The 13,600-nt window shown below is 43.5% G+C and overlaps 1 protein-coding gene across 4 annotated transcripts in view; it reads right to left on the bottom strand.

Moving 5' to 3' along the window:
• The window catches only part of LOC110531415 (H(+)/Cl(-) exchange transporter 5), a 40,629-nt gene extending 30,858 nt beyond the window's left edge, over positions 1 to 9,771 (bottom strand). Inside the window, exons 1-2 of one of the 4 annotated variants that reach the window (XM_036987266.2) lie at positions 9,421 to 9,771; positions 7,378 to 7,530 (exon numbers count right to left, since the gene is read on the bottom strand). In XM_036987266.2, the coding sequence (XP_036843161.1) occupies positions 7,378 to 7,522 (145 nt within the window). In that variant the 5' untranslated portion in view covers positions 7,523 to 7,530; positions 9,421 to 9,771. Of the gene's footprint in view, positions 1 to 7,377; positions 7,531 to 7,610; positions 8,627 to 9,420 lie in introns of those variants that run through there. The other 3 variants (XM_036987267.2, XM_036987265.2, XM_036987264.2) reach the window with 3 other exon arrangements.
• Between the last annotated feature and the right edge of the window lie 3,829 nt (positions 9,772 to 13,600).

The raw sequence follows: 13,600 nt of genomic DNA, 5'->3' as shown, positions 1-13,600 counted from the left end.
ATCAGACTGTTAAACAGCCACCACTAACATTGAGTGGCTGCTGCCAACACACTGACACTGACTCAACTCCAGCCACTTTAATAATGGGAATTGATGGGAAATTATGTAAATATATCACTAGCCACTTTAAACAATGCTACCTTATATAATGTTACTTACCCTACATTATTCATCTCATATGCATACGTATATACTGTACTCTATATCATCGACTGCATCCTTATGTAATACATGTATCACTAGCCACTTTAAACTATGCCACTTTGTTTACATACTCACCTCATGTATATACTGTACTCGATACCATCTACTGTATCCTGCCTATGCTGCTCTGTACCATCACTCATTCATATATCCTTATGTACATATTCTTTATCCCCTTACACTGTGTATAAGACAGTAGTTTTGGAATTGTTAGTTAGATTACTTGTTGGTTATTACTGCATTGTCTTAACTAGAAGCACAAGCATTTCGCTACACTCGCATTAACATCTGCTAACCATGTGTATGTGACAAATAAAATTTGATTTGATGATTTGAAGTTACAGTGGGATATTGGTTATGTTGCACTTCCTAAGGCTACCACTAGATGTCAACCGTCTTTAGAAACTTGTCTGATGCTTCTACTGTGAAGTGGGGCCGAATGAGAGGGGAATGAGTCAGAGGTCTGGCAGCAGCCTCGATCTCAGTCACGCGCATTCACATGAGAGGTATGGAATTCTCCGGTTGGAACATTATTGAACATTTATGATAAAAACATCCTAAAGATTGATTCTATACATAGTTTGATATGTTTCTACGACCAGTAATATAACTTTTTGGAATTTGTCCGACCTTTCCGCTGAAAGTTGCTCGTTTCAATTTGGTTACAAAACTCCCAAACAAAAAGGAGGTATTTGGACATAAATTATGAACTTTATCGAACAAATCAAACATTTATTGTGGAACTGGGATTCCTGGGAGTGCATTCTAATGAAGATCAAAGGTAAGTGATATATTTATAATGCTATTTCTGACTAATGTTGACTGCGCAACATGGCGGATATTTTGTTTGGCTGTTTGGCTGTTCTGAGCTCTGTACACAGATGATGCTTTTCCGTAAAGTTTTTAAAAAATCTGACACAGTGGTTGCATTAAGGAGAAGTTTATCTAAAGTTCCATGCATAACAATTCAATTTATCAACAACATTTCTAATGAGTATTTCTGTAAATTGATGTGGCTCTCTGCAAAATCACCTCATGTTTTGGAACTACTGAACATAACACGCCAATGTAAAATTAGATTTTTGGATATAAATATGCACTTTATCGAACAAAATATACATGTATTGTGTAACAAGTCCTATGAGTGTCATCTGAGGAAGATCAGGTTAGTGATTCATTTTAATCTCTATTTGTGCTTTTTGTGACTCCTCTCTTTGGCTGGAAAAATGGCTGGGTTTTTCTGTGACTTGGTGGTGACCTACAATAATTGTTTGTAGAGCTTTCGCTGTAAAGCATTTTTGAAATCAGACACTGTGGCTGGATTAACGAGAATTGTATCTTTAAAATGGTGCCTAATACTTGTATGTTTGAGAAATTTGATTTATTGGATTTCTGTTGATTTGTATTTGGCGCCCTGCAATTTCATTGGCTGATGCCGGACGGGCAGGCAGCGAGCGGTTGAAGAGCATGCATTTAGTTTTACTTGCATTTAAGAGCAGTTTGAGAACACGGAAGGAGTTGTATGGCATTGTAGCTCGTCTGGAGGTTTGTTAACACAGTGTCCAAAGAAGGGCCAGAGGTTTACAGAATGGTGTCGTTTACGCAGAGGTAGATCAGAGAATCACCAGCAGCAAGAGCAACATCATTGCTGTATACAGAGAAGAGAGTCGGCCCGAGAATTGAACCCTGTGGCACTCCCATAGAGACCGTCAGAGGTCCGGACAACAGGCCCTCCGATTTGACACACTGAACTCTATCAGAGAAGTAGTTGGTGAACCAGGCGAGGCAGTCATTTGAGAAACCAAGGCTGTTGAGTCTGCCGATAAGAATGTGGTGACTGACAGAGTCGAAAGCCTTGGCCAGGTCGATGAATACGGCTGCACAGTAATGTCTCTTATCGATGAAGGTTATGATATCGTTTAGAACCTTGAGCGTGGCTGAGGTGCACCCATGACTAGCTCAGAAACCAGATTGCATGGCCAGCCGTAGAAAAATGCTTGTTGAAATTCTCAATTATAATGTATTTATCGGTGGTGACAGTGTTTCCTAGCCTCAGTGCAGTGGGCAGCTGTGAGGAGGTGCTCTTATTCTCCATGGACTTTACAGTGTCCCAGAACTTTTGAGTTTGTGCTACAGGATGCAAATTTCTATTTGAAAAAACTAGCCTTTGCTTTCCTAACTGCCTGTGTATATTGTTTCCTAACTTCCCTGAAAAGTTGCATATCACAGGATTCGATGCTAATGCAGAACACCACAGGATGTTTTGTGCTGGTCCAGGGCAGTCAGGTCTGGAGAGAACCAAGGGCTATATCTGTTCCTGGTTCTACATTTTTTGAATGGGGCATGCTTATTTAAGATGGTGAGGAAGGTACTTTTAAAGAATACCCAGGCATCCTCTACTGATGGGATGAGGTCAATATCCTTCCAGGATACTCGGGCCAGGTCGATTAGAAAGACCTGTTCGCTGAAGTGTTTTAGGGAGCGTTTGACAGTCATGAGGGGTGGTCGTTTGACCGCAGACCCATTACAGATGCAGGCAACGAGGCAGTGATCGCTGAGATCTTGGTTGAAAACAGCAGAGGTGTATTTTGAGGGCAAGTTGGTTAGGATGATATCTATGAGGGTGCCCGTGTTTACGGATTTGGGGTTGTACCTGGTAGGTTCCTTGATAATTTGTGTGAGGTATAAGTCCAAAGAAGAAGAAGCCTGAAGGAGGAGAGATGGCGAGAAAACAAACTCAGTGTACCCTTTCATTTGTGGATTAATGGTAGGATTAGAGGATCTTGTGCATTTCAGGTAAAATAACAACCCAATGTTTTTATCCCGGGACAAATTAGTAAGCAACAGCAAGCTAGCTAGCTAAATTGCCATGAATGTTTAATGCATTTCGACCTGTACCCAAATTAATATAGTTCGTTCGGAGTTCGTTTTGATATTTCAACCTGCGTGTCCTGATCGCATCTGGTGTGGGTGGACAAAAATCAAACATACGAGCGATGGAGGGCGAGCGATGTGGTCAGTATGTAAGACAGTAAGATCAGATTTTAGTTAGAAAATGATCCTTTTTATTTTACACCTCTCACAAAACAGGATCAAGTCTCAACTGACACTGTATCGCCTTTTAGTAACAATGCACTAGGTAGTGGACCTGGTTACAAGTGAAGCCACAGGGTTCTAGTCAAATGTAGTGCACGAATCACGAAGTCGGCTTCCATTTGGGACACTACCCAAGTCATGCTACTGTAATTATTATTGGTCCACTTCAGGAAAACATGTGACTGAAGAAGAAATTGCCTTTTCTACAAGCTCGGTAGAACAGAGGAACTAGCCGAGAAACTAGCCAAGGAACTAGCCGAGAAACTAGCCAAGGAACTAGCCGAGAAACTAGCCAAGGAACTAGCCGAGAAACTAGCCAAGGAAGTAAAAAATTAGAAGTAGCGTCCAACTGACCTAGACGCCAAAGCTAAGGGCCTAAACAAGAATAAACTCAGCAAAAAAAAAAAAGAAACGTCCTCTCACGGTCATCTGCATTTATTTTCAGCAAACTTTAACCCTTCCACCAAGACACCTGCAAGTTCCCAGATATTTCTTGGGGGGATTGAGATCCGGGCTCGTCGCTGGCCACGGCAAAACACTGACATTCCTGCATTGCAGGAAATCACGCACCGAACGAGCAGTATGGCTGGTGGCATTGTCATGCGGGAGGGTCATGTCAGGATGAGCCTGCAGGAAGGGTACCACATGAGGGAGGTGGAGGTCTTCCCTGTAACGCACAGCGTTGAGATTGCCTGCAGTGACAAGCTCAGTCTGATGATGCTGTGACACACCGCCCCAGATCATGACGGTCCCTCCCCCTCGATCCAGCTCCAAAGTACAGGCCTCGGTGTAACGCTCATTCCTTCGACGATAAAATGTGAATCTGACCATCACCCCTGGTGAGACAAAACCGTGACTCGTCATTGAAGAGCACTTTTTGCCAGTCCTGTCTGGTGGGTTTGTGCACATAGGCGACATTGTTGCCGGTGATGTCAAGTGAGGACCTGCCTCTCTCAGCCTATTGTGGACAGTCTGAGCACTGATGGAGGGATTGTGCGTTCCTGGCAGTTGTTGTTGCCATCCTGTACCTGTCCCCTAGGTGTGATATTCAGATGTACCGATCCTGTGCAGGTGTTTTTACAGGTGTCTGCCACTGCGAGGACAATCAGCTGTCCGCCCTGTCTCCCTGTAGCGCCGTCTTAGGCGTCTCACAGTACAGACACTGCAATTTATTGCCCTGGCCACATCTGCAGTCCTCATGCCTCCTTGCAGCATGTCTAAGGCACGTTCACACAGATGAACAGGGACCTTGGACATCTTTATTTTGGTGTTTTGAAGAGTCAGTAGAAAAGCCTCTTTACAGTCCTAAGTTTTTTCATAACTGTGACCTTAATTGCCTACCGTCTGTAAGCTGTTAGTGTCTTAACGACCGTTCCACGGGTGCATGTTCATTCATTCAGCATGGGAAACAGTGTTTTAAACACTTTACAATGAAGATTTGTGAAGTTATTTGGATTTTTACAAATTATCTTTGAAAGACAGGGTCCTTAATCTTACTCCCTTCCATCAAAAGGTTCTCATACGCTTTCTGTCCCCAAGACTCCCAATCCATCTCATTGGGAATCCACCAGCCACACTCTGGCTAATACTAACTGGGAGACACTTCCCTACTCTGGAAAACTTACTCATAGTATAGAAAGTGTGTTGGGGAGAGGGGCTTGGGAACCAGCCTGTGATAGGTTGAGGGGCTTGGAAAACAGTTTCTGATAGGCCAAGGGCCTTGGTGGCCTTGGGAAATAGCGTCTAATAGATTAAGGCTGGGGTTTTGTGTAATGGCTGCTGTGTGACATGGGCTGTGTGACCCAATGAACTGTGACAAAAGTGAGACGTGGGGGAGGCTCTTGTGGTTGCCTGGCTCAGTTTCATTTTGATTCTTGGTAGACTAGCCCCTTGCTCTCTAGGCCCTTTACAGTCGGTGTTCACAGATCTATAAATGGACAGGAGTAAGAAATATGGTATTGACTACATTTCCCTCATATAACAGCCTGTAGCCCCTAAAATGAAACGAGTCCAATGTGTTAGTCAGGATCCCAGAGAAACAAGGGGAGGGGAGGGGGGGGGTAGGTTCCAGTAAGAGATGTCGTAAGAGGGGAGTCATGCTGAACTGAGGAAGGAAGGAGGGTGATTTGTACAGGCTTAGATGAATGAGAAGGCCACAAATCGCACAGTTCAAAATGCTGCTTTGGCAACGCAAATATATACTTATGTCATGCCAATAATAAAGCATGTTGAATTGAGTTTAATAGAGAGAAAAAAGTACTGCATTAAACTCCCCCTCTATCGGTCTGCCTCTGTCCCCCTCACCATCTCTCTCTCCAACCTTCCCCCTCACCTGACCCCGTGGAAATCAACATTTAGTCTTGGTCTTGTAACAGTGTAATCTGGTGTAATTATTGACTGACAATTACCACGGTAACAGACGGGTGATAGGGGAGCTGTCGCTAGGCTACGCAGATGAACATTTATTCCAAAGGAGTATGAAGTTTAAAGAGCAGTTTAAATTGGCCATTTACATATCAGAGAGCAAGGAATATATTATGTTATTAGGAATATATATTGGAAATACTAAGGACAGAAGACACTAAGTGATTCATGTGAGGACAGAAGACACTAAATGATTCCATGTGAGGACAGAAGACACCCAATGATTCCATGTGAGGACAGAAGACACTAAATGATTCCATGTGAGGACAGAAGACACTAAATGATTCCATGTGAGGACAGAAGACACTAAATGATTCCATGTGAGGACAGAAGACACCAAATGATTCATGTGAGGACAGAAGACACCAAATGATTCATGTGAGGACAGAAGACACTAAATGATTCCATGTGAGGACAGAAGACACCAAATGATTCTTGTGAGGACAGAAGACACCAAATGATTCATGTGAGGACAGAAGACACTAAATGATTCCATGTGAGGACAGAAGACACCAAATGATTCCATGTGAGGACAGAAGACACCAAATGATTCCATGTGAGGACAGAAGACACCAAATGATTCCATGTGAGGACAGAAGACACCAAATGATTCCATGTGAGGACAGAAGACACCAAATGATTCCATGTGAGGACAGAAGACACCAAATGATTATTGTGAGGACAGAAGACACCAAATGATTCCATGTGAGGACAGAAGACACTAAATGATTCCTGTGAGGACAGAAGACACTAAATGATTCATGTGAGGACAGAAGACAAATGATTCATGTGAGGACAGAAGACAAATGATTCATGTGAGGACAGAAGACAAATGATTCATGTGAGGACAGAAGACAAATGATTCATGTGAGGACAGAAGACAAATGATTCATGTGAGGACAGAAGACAATACTACATAGTGGAGAGAAGCTTCTCTGTGAATGAGTAGGGTGAAAGGGTTAGAATCTGACCACAGACCAGACACATGGGTACTATCCACAAAGCCTCCGAGTAGGAGTGCTGATTTATGGGGCAGTGGCCTTGTGGACACCATTCCCCAACCTCTCCACGTTTTTATTTTTTAAACTGGCCGTTCAGTACAGCACCATTTCCTTTCAATTGAATGTTCCAGAAAGCAAAAAGGTACTGAACGCAGCCCAGAAAGTGGGGGACCTAGTTCCAGGAGTGTATTTTATGCCTGCTATGTTAGGTACACATCCCGTCCCGTCCACTGATCCTAGCATTTCGCTACACTCGCAATAACATCTTCTAATCATGTGTACGTGACCAAGAAAATTTGATCAGCAGTCCTATTCGGAGTGAGATGCTTTACGGATATGAGCCCTGGCCTGACCACAGGAACAGAAAGACACGTTTCAAATAAGGCTTAATAGGGGCTGTGACATCATCAAAGAATCACCAGTATCCAGGCAGCGTTAGGCTACTGTCAGAATGAATGAAGAATCATGCAGCTGCATGAGGGCGATAGTTTATCAAAGTAGTCTCTGTAGACAACTGTCATGTCTTGAATTAACCCCACTCGAGAAGACCCAACATACAAACAGTTGTAACTCACAAACAGACACAGCAATGACTCCCCTAATGTCATTTCATAGCGTCTAGTTCTCTCCCCCCGGTAGTGTAGGCGCGTACCTGAGCCGTATTCGGTGTCTAGAGGTGGCACGTCCTCCGTGCTGGAGAAATCGAGCGTGGCTCCCGCTACATCGACCAACTCATCATCGCTAGCCGGGTTGTGAAGGCTTTCATAGGTCTCGTTGCAAAACCCAGCGTTGTCCATTCTAGCGCCTATAAATGGAGTAAGAACATGTTTCGATTATACGTTTCAATTAACATCTCCATAAGTATTAACTTAAAGTTGCATATACCTCGGTCGTTATTCGATGTGTATTTTCTATATAAATTCTTCCAATATCGAAACATTGCCTTGAAAAACAATGATAATCTCGCTACAACTGTTCTCCCCGGCTTGACTAATGTCTAGTTCACCAGACAAGAGAACGAAGTTAAATACGGTTTGACATATCGTAGGCTACTTCCCCTTTACACAAATGTAGTTGTCGGGACGTATTTAGCCATTTCAACCCAATGCCCTATATATCGCTATAGAGAAGGCAAAACATTTTGCTCAATCAATAGATTTCTTGATATCCTATGCTGAAGACAAACACTGGTGGGTCGTAAAAAATGCAAACGATAACAAAACACAACGATATAATCGATTATCCACACACACTCTCCACTTTTCTAAACGAATAACAACGTCCCTTCCCTGAAACTGGTAACATATGTTACACGTTTACCTTATAACGGAGTAGGCTAAACTTCACAGGAGACCAACATCTATCTATCTATCTATCCGTAGCTTCTCACACGTCTGGCTGCTGCTGCTACCTTGTAACTGCTGATGTACCAACATCAGTGAATGAGTCAGTAAGCAAGTTACAATGTAACTCTAGACACATGATCACCTGATAAGCGGATACAGTAAACTAAGTGTTGTTGCTACATTTGTAACATTGTCTGCAACAGCTGATTATTGTTACACAGTTTAAACGCTTTACCGTTCAGGCTAGTGTTAATATTGTATGGTAATCCCCCCCGGGATCGGGTTATATTATGATCAATTCTAGACTACTCTATTTTACTAAATTGACATTCCCTACACGAAATACAATCACAGCAATACCTTTGTATGTGTGCGCTTAGCCAAGTTGTGACAACGATTGATTAATTATTTCTGTGGACAGTAGACAAATGACTACATTTCCTGGTCTGCGTTCAGTACGTTTTTGCGTTCGCTTTTGTAGCACTAAACAATCGTTTGAAAAACTGGGAGTGGTTGGGGAACGCTGTCAGCGGCTGGCTGGTCAGCATGGCCACTGAAGTGTTAAAACACGTCACTCGTCGCTTCAAGACACCGCGTCACACCCACCAAACGGGACAAACCGTACATCAAAAGTTCAATAATGTACAATCACGTTTTGGTGGAACGTGTCGAGTACAACCCGTTCCGCAACGTAGCAAACGTTCATGCAAACTTGAAGTTGTTTGTTTATTTGTAATTGTTTGAAGTTGTTGGTTTCTTTGTAATCCGACGTCTACGGAAAACGACGCTTCAGTTCTTACAAGTTAAGATTCAAAACATATGCAGAATGTTCAGAGCTTGCCATAAACCTATGTCATCTTCTTTGGAATATAAGTTGTTCCCGTTGGTTGTTTGTATGTCTTTTGTTCAGACAGCTCAGGTCATAGCCTAGAGCACACCGTTTTTAAATGTAACAAAACGTTTTGTAACTGAAAATAAACGTTTCGGACATGTTCAGCTAAATCCCTCCCCGTTTCATTCTGTTTGGTTTCTAATGAACATGACACCGACTGATGTTGACGTGACAGTTTCAAGCTACCAGCTGAAGAAACCGTGTTAGTGGCACAGAGTAGGTTATCGGGGATCCTCAGGTCCGCTAAAAGGATCAACTTTCAACTTAACTGTTCTTCTGACTCACCCCGTTTACAACAAATATGCAACAAGCAACTGTTGGCAAACCACATTTATCATACTGAATACCCCCCCCCCCCCCCCCCCCTCAATATCCTATTCTACTGTATTGAATATGAACTCAACGAATATAATAACATGATCACTTTTCTATAAGGGAACTAAAATACTGTACTTACAATAACTTATGTGCAGTTGCCTACCAACACAACTGTTGATTCCCGTTCTTACTGCACGTGAGCGCGAAATAGGGACACCTTGTGGGGATTTTAGGCCTCTTCTTCCGTAGTCGAGTTGGTGCCTTCTTCCTTGTAGTCTCTCCCTCTATTTTTCTTTCCCTCCCTCCTGAGTTAGGTCAGACCACTTCCTTTCCACAACCCCCTCATAGCAGACCGATGTTTATAAGTGTTTCATTAAGGCTTGTATGATAGATGGATGAAGGAGAGGAAAGAGAGACGGAGAGAAAAAGAGAGTGTGTGTCAGGTTCATCATGTCTGTGTCCCTGGAAGTATAATCAGCTGTTTCTCCCTCCCTTTACCCTCCCCCACCCACATTTAGGAAAACAAACAAAAAAATTCTGCCTTGCAGGGTCAAACTAGTCGGAGGGGGGGAGGGCTTTCTTTCATTTGTCTTTTCCCTTCTTTCTTCACCTCTTTCTCTAGCCAGGCAGAAACGGGTCAAATGTTGGAAGGTACTCCCTGCTACACTAATAGTGATTCCATAGCTGTGGGAAGTAGAGGTGTTGAATTAAAACAAATATTAATACAAAATACTTCCCTCCCAAAAAGTAGTGCACTAGGCCTTTCCTAGTCCTGTATTAGCTGACACCACTAGTTGAAGGTATACTCGGGTACCCTTTTATGGGCATTGCGTATTCTCACTTCTTAATCCCCACGATGCATTATCAAAATAGTGTAGTGGGAGGTATAGACCGAATCAATTAACAAGGCTGATGGAACAGATCAGAATGTTTAAAAATGTTGATCAACTGTTATTTCTTCACATTCTAGGCGCAGCAATGTGAAGGGCCAATGCACAAATGTTCCAGAATGCATTTTTACGGCAAAACGCCATTCTAAAATGCACACGGCAGCGGTTTCATGAACAGAGATGTTAATATCCATTCGAAATGTTGACAGAGGCGAGGATCTAAAGATGATACAACTATCATAGGTTACATCCCTGTTAGTGAGCATTTCTCCTTTGCCAAGATAATCCATCCACCTGACAGGAGTGGCATATCAAGAAGCTGATTAAACAGCATGATTATTATTACACAGGTGCACCTTGTGCTGGGGACAAGAAAAGGCCACTAAATGGTGCAATTTTGTGACAACACAATGCCACAGCTGTCTCAAGTTTTGACGGAGCGTGCAATTGGCATACTGCCTACAGGAATGTCCACCAGAGCTGTTGCCAGATAATAATGATTTTCCCATCTCAGGGAAGATCATCTGTGTGCTCGTCTTCCTCACCAGGGTCTTGACCTGAATGCAGTTCGGCGTAGTAACCGACTTCAATGGGCAAATTCTCACCTTTGATGGCCACTGGCACGCTGGAGAAGTGTGCTCTTCACGGATGAATCCCAGTTTCAACTGTACCGGGCAGCTGGCAGACAGCGTTTATGGCGTTGTGCGGACGAGCAGTTTACTGATGTCAACGTTGTGAACAGAGTGCCCCGATGGGGTTATTGTATGGGCAGGCAAAAGCTACAGACAACAATCACAATTTAATTGTAATGATGGCAATTTGAACGCAGAGATGGAAAGGCCCATTGGCCTATCCTGAGGCCCATTGTTCTGCCATTCATCCGCTGTCATCACCTCATGTTTCAGCATGATAATGCATGTGCCCCATGTCGCAAGGGTCTGTACATAATACCTGGAAGCTAAAAATTCCCCAATTCTTCCATGGACTGCATACCATACATGTTACCCATTAAGCATGTTTGGGATGCTCCAGTTCCCAACAATATCCAGCAACTTCGCACAGCCATTTGAAGAGGAGTGGGACAACCTCCACATACAGTGGGGCAAAAAAGTATTTAGTCAGCCACCAATTGTGCAAGTTCTCCTACTTAAAAAGATGAGAGAGGCCTGTAATTTTCATCATAGGTACACTTCAACTATGACAGACAAAATGAGGGAAAAAAATCCAGAAAATCACATTGTAGGATTTTTAATGAATTTATTTGCAAAGTATGGTGGAAAATAAGTATTTGGTCAATAACAAAAGTTTATCTCAATACTTTGTTATATACCCTTTGTTGGCAATGACAGAGGTCAAACATTTTCTGTAAAAACAAGGTTTTCACACACTGTTGCTGGTATTTTGGCCCATTCCTCCATGCAGATCTCCTCTCGAGCAGTGATGTTTTGGGGCTGTTGCTGGGCAACACGGACTTTCAACTCCCTCCAAAGATTTTCTATGGGGTTGAGATCTGGAGACTGGCTAGGCCACTCCAGGACCTTGAAATGCTTCTTACGAAGCCACTCCTTCGTTGCCCGGGCAGTGTGTTTGGGATCATTGTCATGCTGAAAGACCCAACCACGTTTCATCTTCAATGCCCTTGCTGATGGAAGGAGGTTTTCACTCAAAATCTCACGATACATGGCCCCATTCATTCTTTCCTTTACACGGATCAGTCGTCCTGGTCCGTTTGCAGAACAACAGCCCCAAAGCATGATGTTTCCACCCCCATGCTTCACAGTAGGTATGGTGTTCTTTGGATGCAACTCAGCATTCTTTGTCCTCCAAACACGACGAGTTTAGTTTTTACCAAAAAGTTATATTTTGGTTTCATCTGACCATATGACATTCTCCCAATCTTCTTCTGGATCATCCAAATGCTCTCTAGCAAACTTCAGACGGGCCTGGACATGTACTGGCTTAAGCAGGGGGACACGTCTGGCACTGCAGGATTTCAGTCCCTGGCGGCGTAGTGTGTTACTGATGGTAGGCTTTGTTTGGTCCCAGCTCTCTGCAGGTCATTCACTAGGTCCCCCCGTGTGGTTCTGGGATTTTTGCTCACCGTTCTTGTGATCATTTTGACCCCACGCGGTGAGATCTTGCGTTGAGCCCCAGATCAAAGGAGATTATCAGTGGTCTTGTATGTCTTCCATTTCCTAATAATTGCTCCCACAGTTGATTTCTTCAAGCCAAGCTGCTTACCTATTGCAAATTCAGTCTTCTCAGCCTGGTGCAGGTCTACAATTTTGTTTCTGGTGTCCTTTGACAGCTCTTTGGTCTTGGCCATAGTGGAGTTTGGAGTGTGACTGTTTGAGGTTGTGGACAGGTGTCTTTTATACTGATAACAAGTTCAAACAGGTGCCATTAATACAGGTAACGAGTGGAGGACAGAGGAGCCTCTTAAAGAAGAAGTTACAGGTCTGTGAGAGCCAGAAATCTTGCTAGTTTGTAGGTGACCAAATACTTATTTCCCACCATAATTTGCAAATAAATTCTGGATTTTTTCTTCTCATTTTGTCTGTCATAGTTGAAGTGTATAAAATTGAGCACACAACCGTGCAATCTTCATAGACAAACACGAAGGGCCTTACTGAAGAGCTCAGTGACTTTCAACGTGGTACCATCATGGGATGCCACCTTTCCAACAAGTCAGTTTGTCAAATTTCTGCCCTGCAAGAGCTGCTCCGGTCAACGGTAAGTGTTGTTATTGTAAAGTGGAAATGTCTAGGAGCAACAACGGCTCGGCCGTGAAGTGGTAGGCCACACAAGTTCACAGAACGGGACCGCTGAGTGCTGAAGCACATAAAAATAATCTGTCCTCGGTTGTAACATTCACTACCGAGTTCCAAACTGCCTCTGGAAGCAACGTCGGTACAAGAACTGTTAAATCGGGAGCTTCATGAAATGGGTTTCCATGGCCGATTAGCCAAAGATCACCATGTGCAATGCCAAGCGTCGGCATTGGGTGGTGTAAAGCCCGCAATTGGACTCTGGAGCAGTAGAAACGCGTTCTCTGGAGTGATGAATCACGCTTCACCACCTGGCAGTCGGACGGACAAATCTAGATTTGACGGATGCTAGGAGAACGCTACCTCCGCGAATGCATAGTGCCAACTACAAAGTTTGGTGGGGGATTAATGGTCTGGGGCTGTTTTTCATGGTTTGGGCTAGGCCCCTTAGTTCCAGTGAAGGGAAAGCTTAACACTACAGCAAACATTCTAGATGATGCTGTGCTTCCAACTTTGTGGTAACAGTTCTGGGAAGGCCCTTTCCTGTTTCAGCATGACAATGCCCCCATGCACAAAGCAAGGTTCATACAGAAATGGTTTGTTGAGAACGGTGTGGAAGAACCTGACTGGCCTGCACAGAGCCCTGACCTCAACCCTATTG

The sequence above is a fragment of the Oncorhynchus mykiss genome, chromosome 9, assembly GCF_057628025.1.
Source record: "Oncorhynchus mykiss isolate SJ-2025 chromosome 9, ASM5762802v1, whole genome shotgun sequence".
Classification (NCBI taxonomy): domain Eukaryota; kingdom Metazoa; phylum Chordata; class Actinopteri; order Salmoniformes; family Salmonidae; genus Oncorhynchus; species Oncorhynchus mykiss.
Note: the sequence above shows the minus strand (reverse complement) of the source record. Positions and strands in the feature narration are given on the sequence as shown.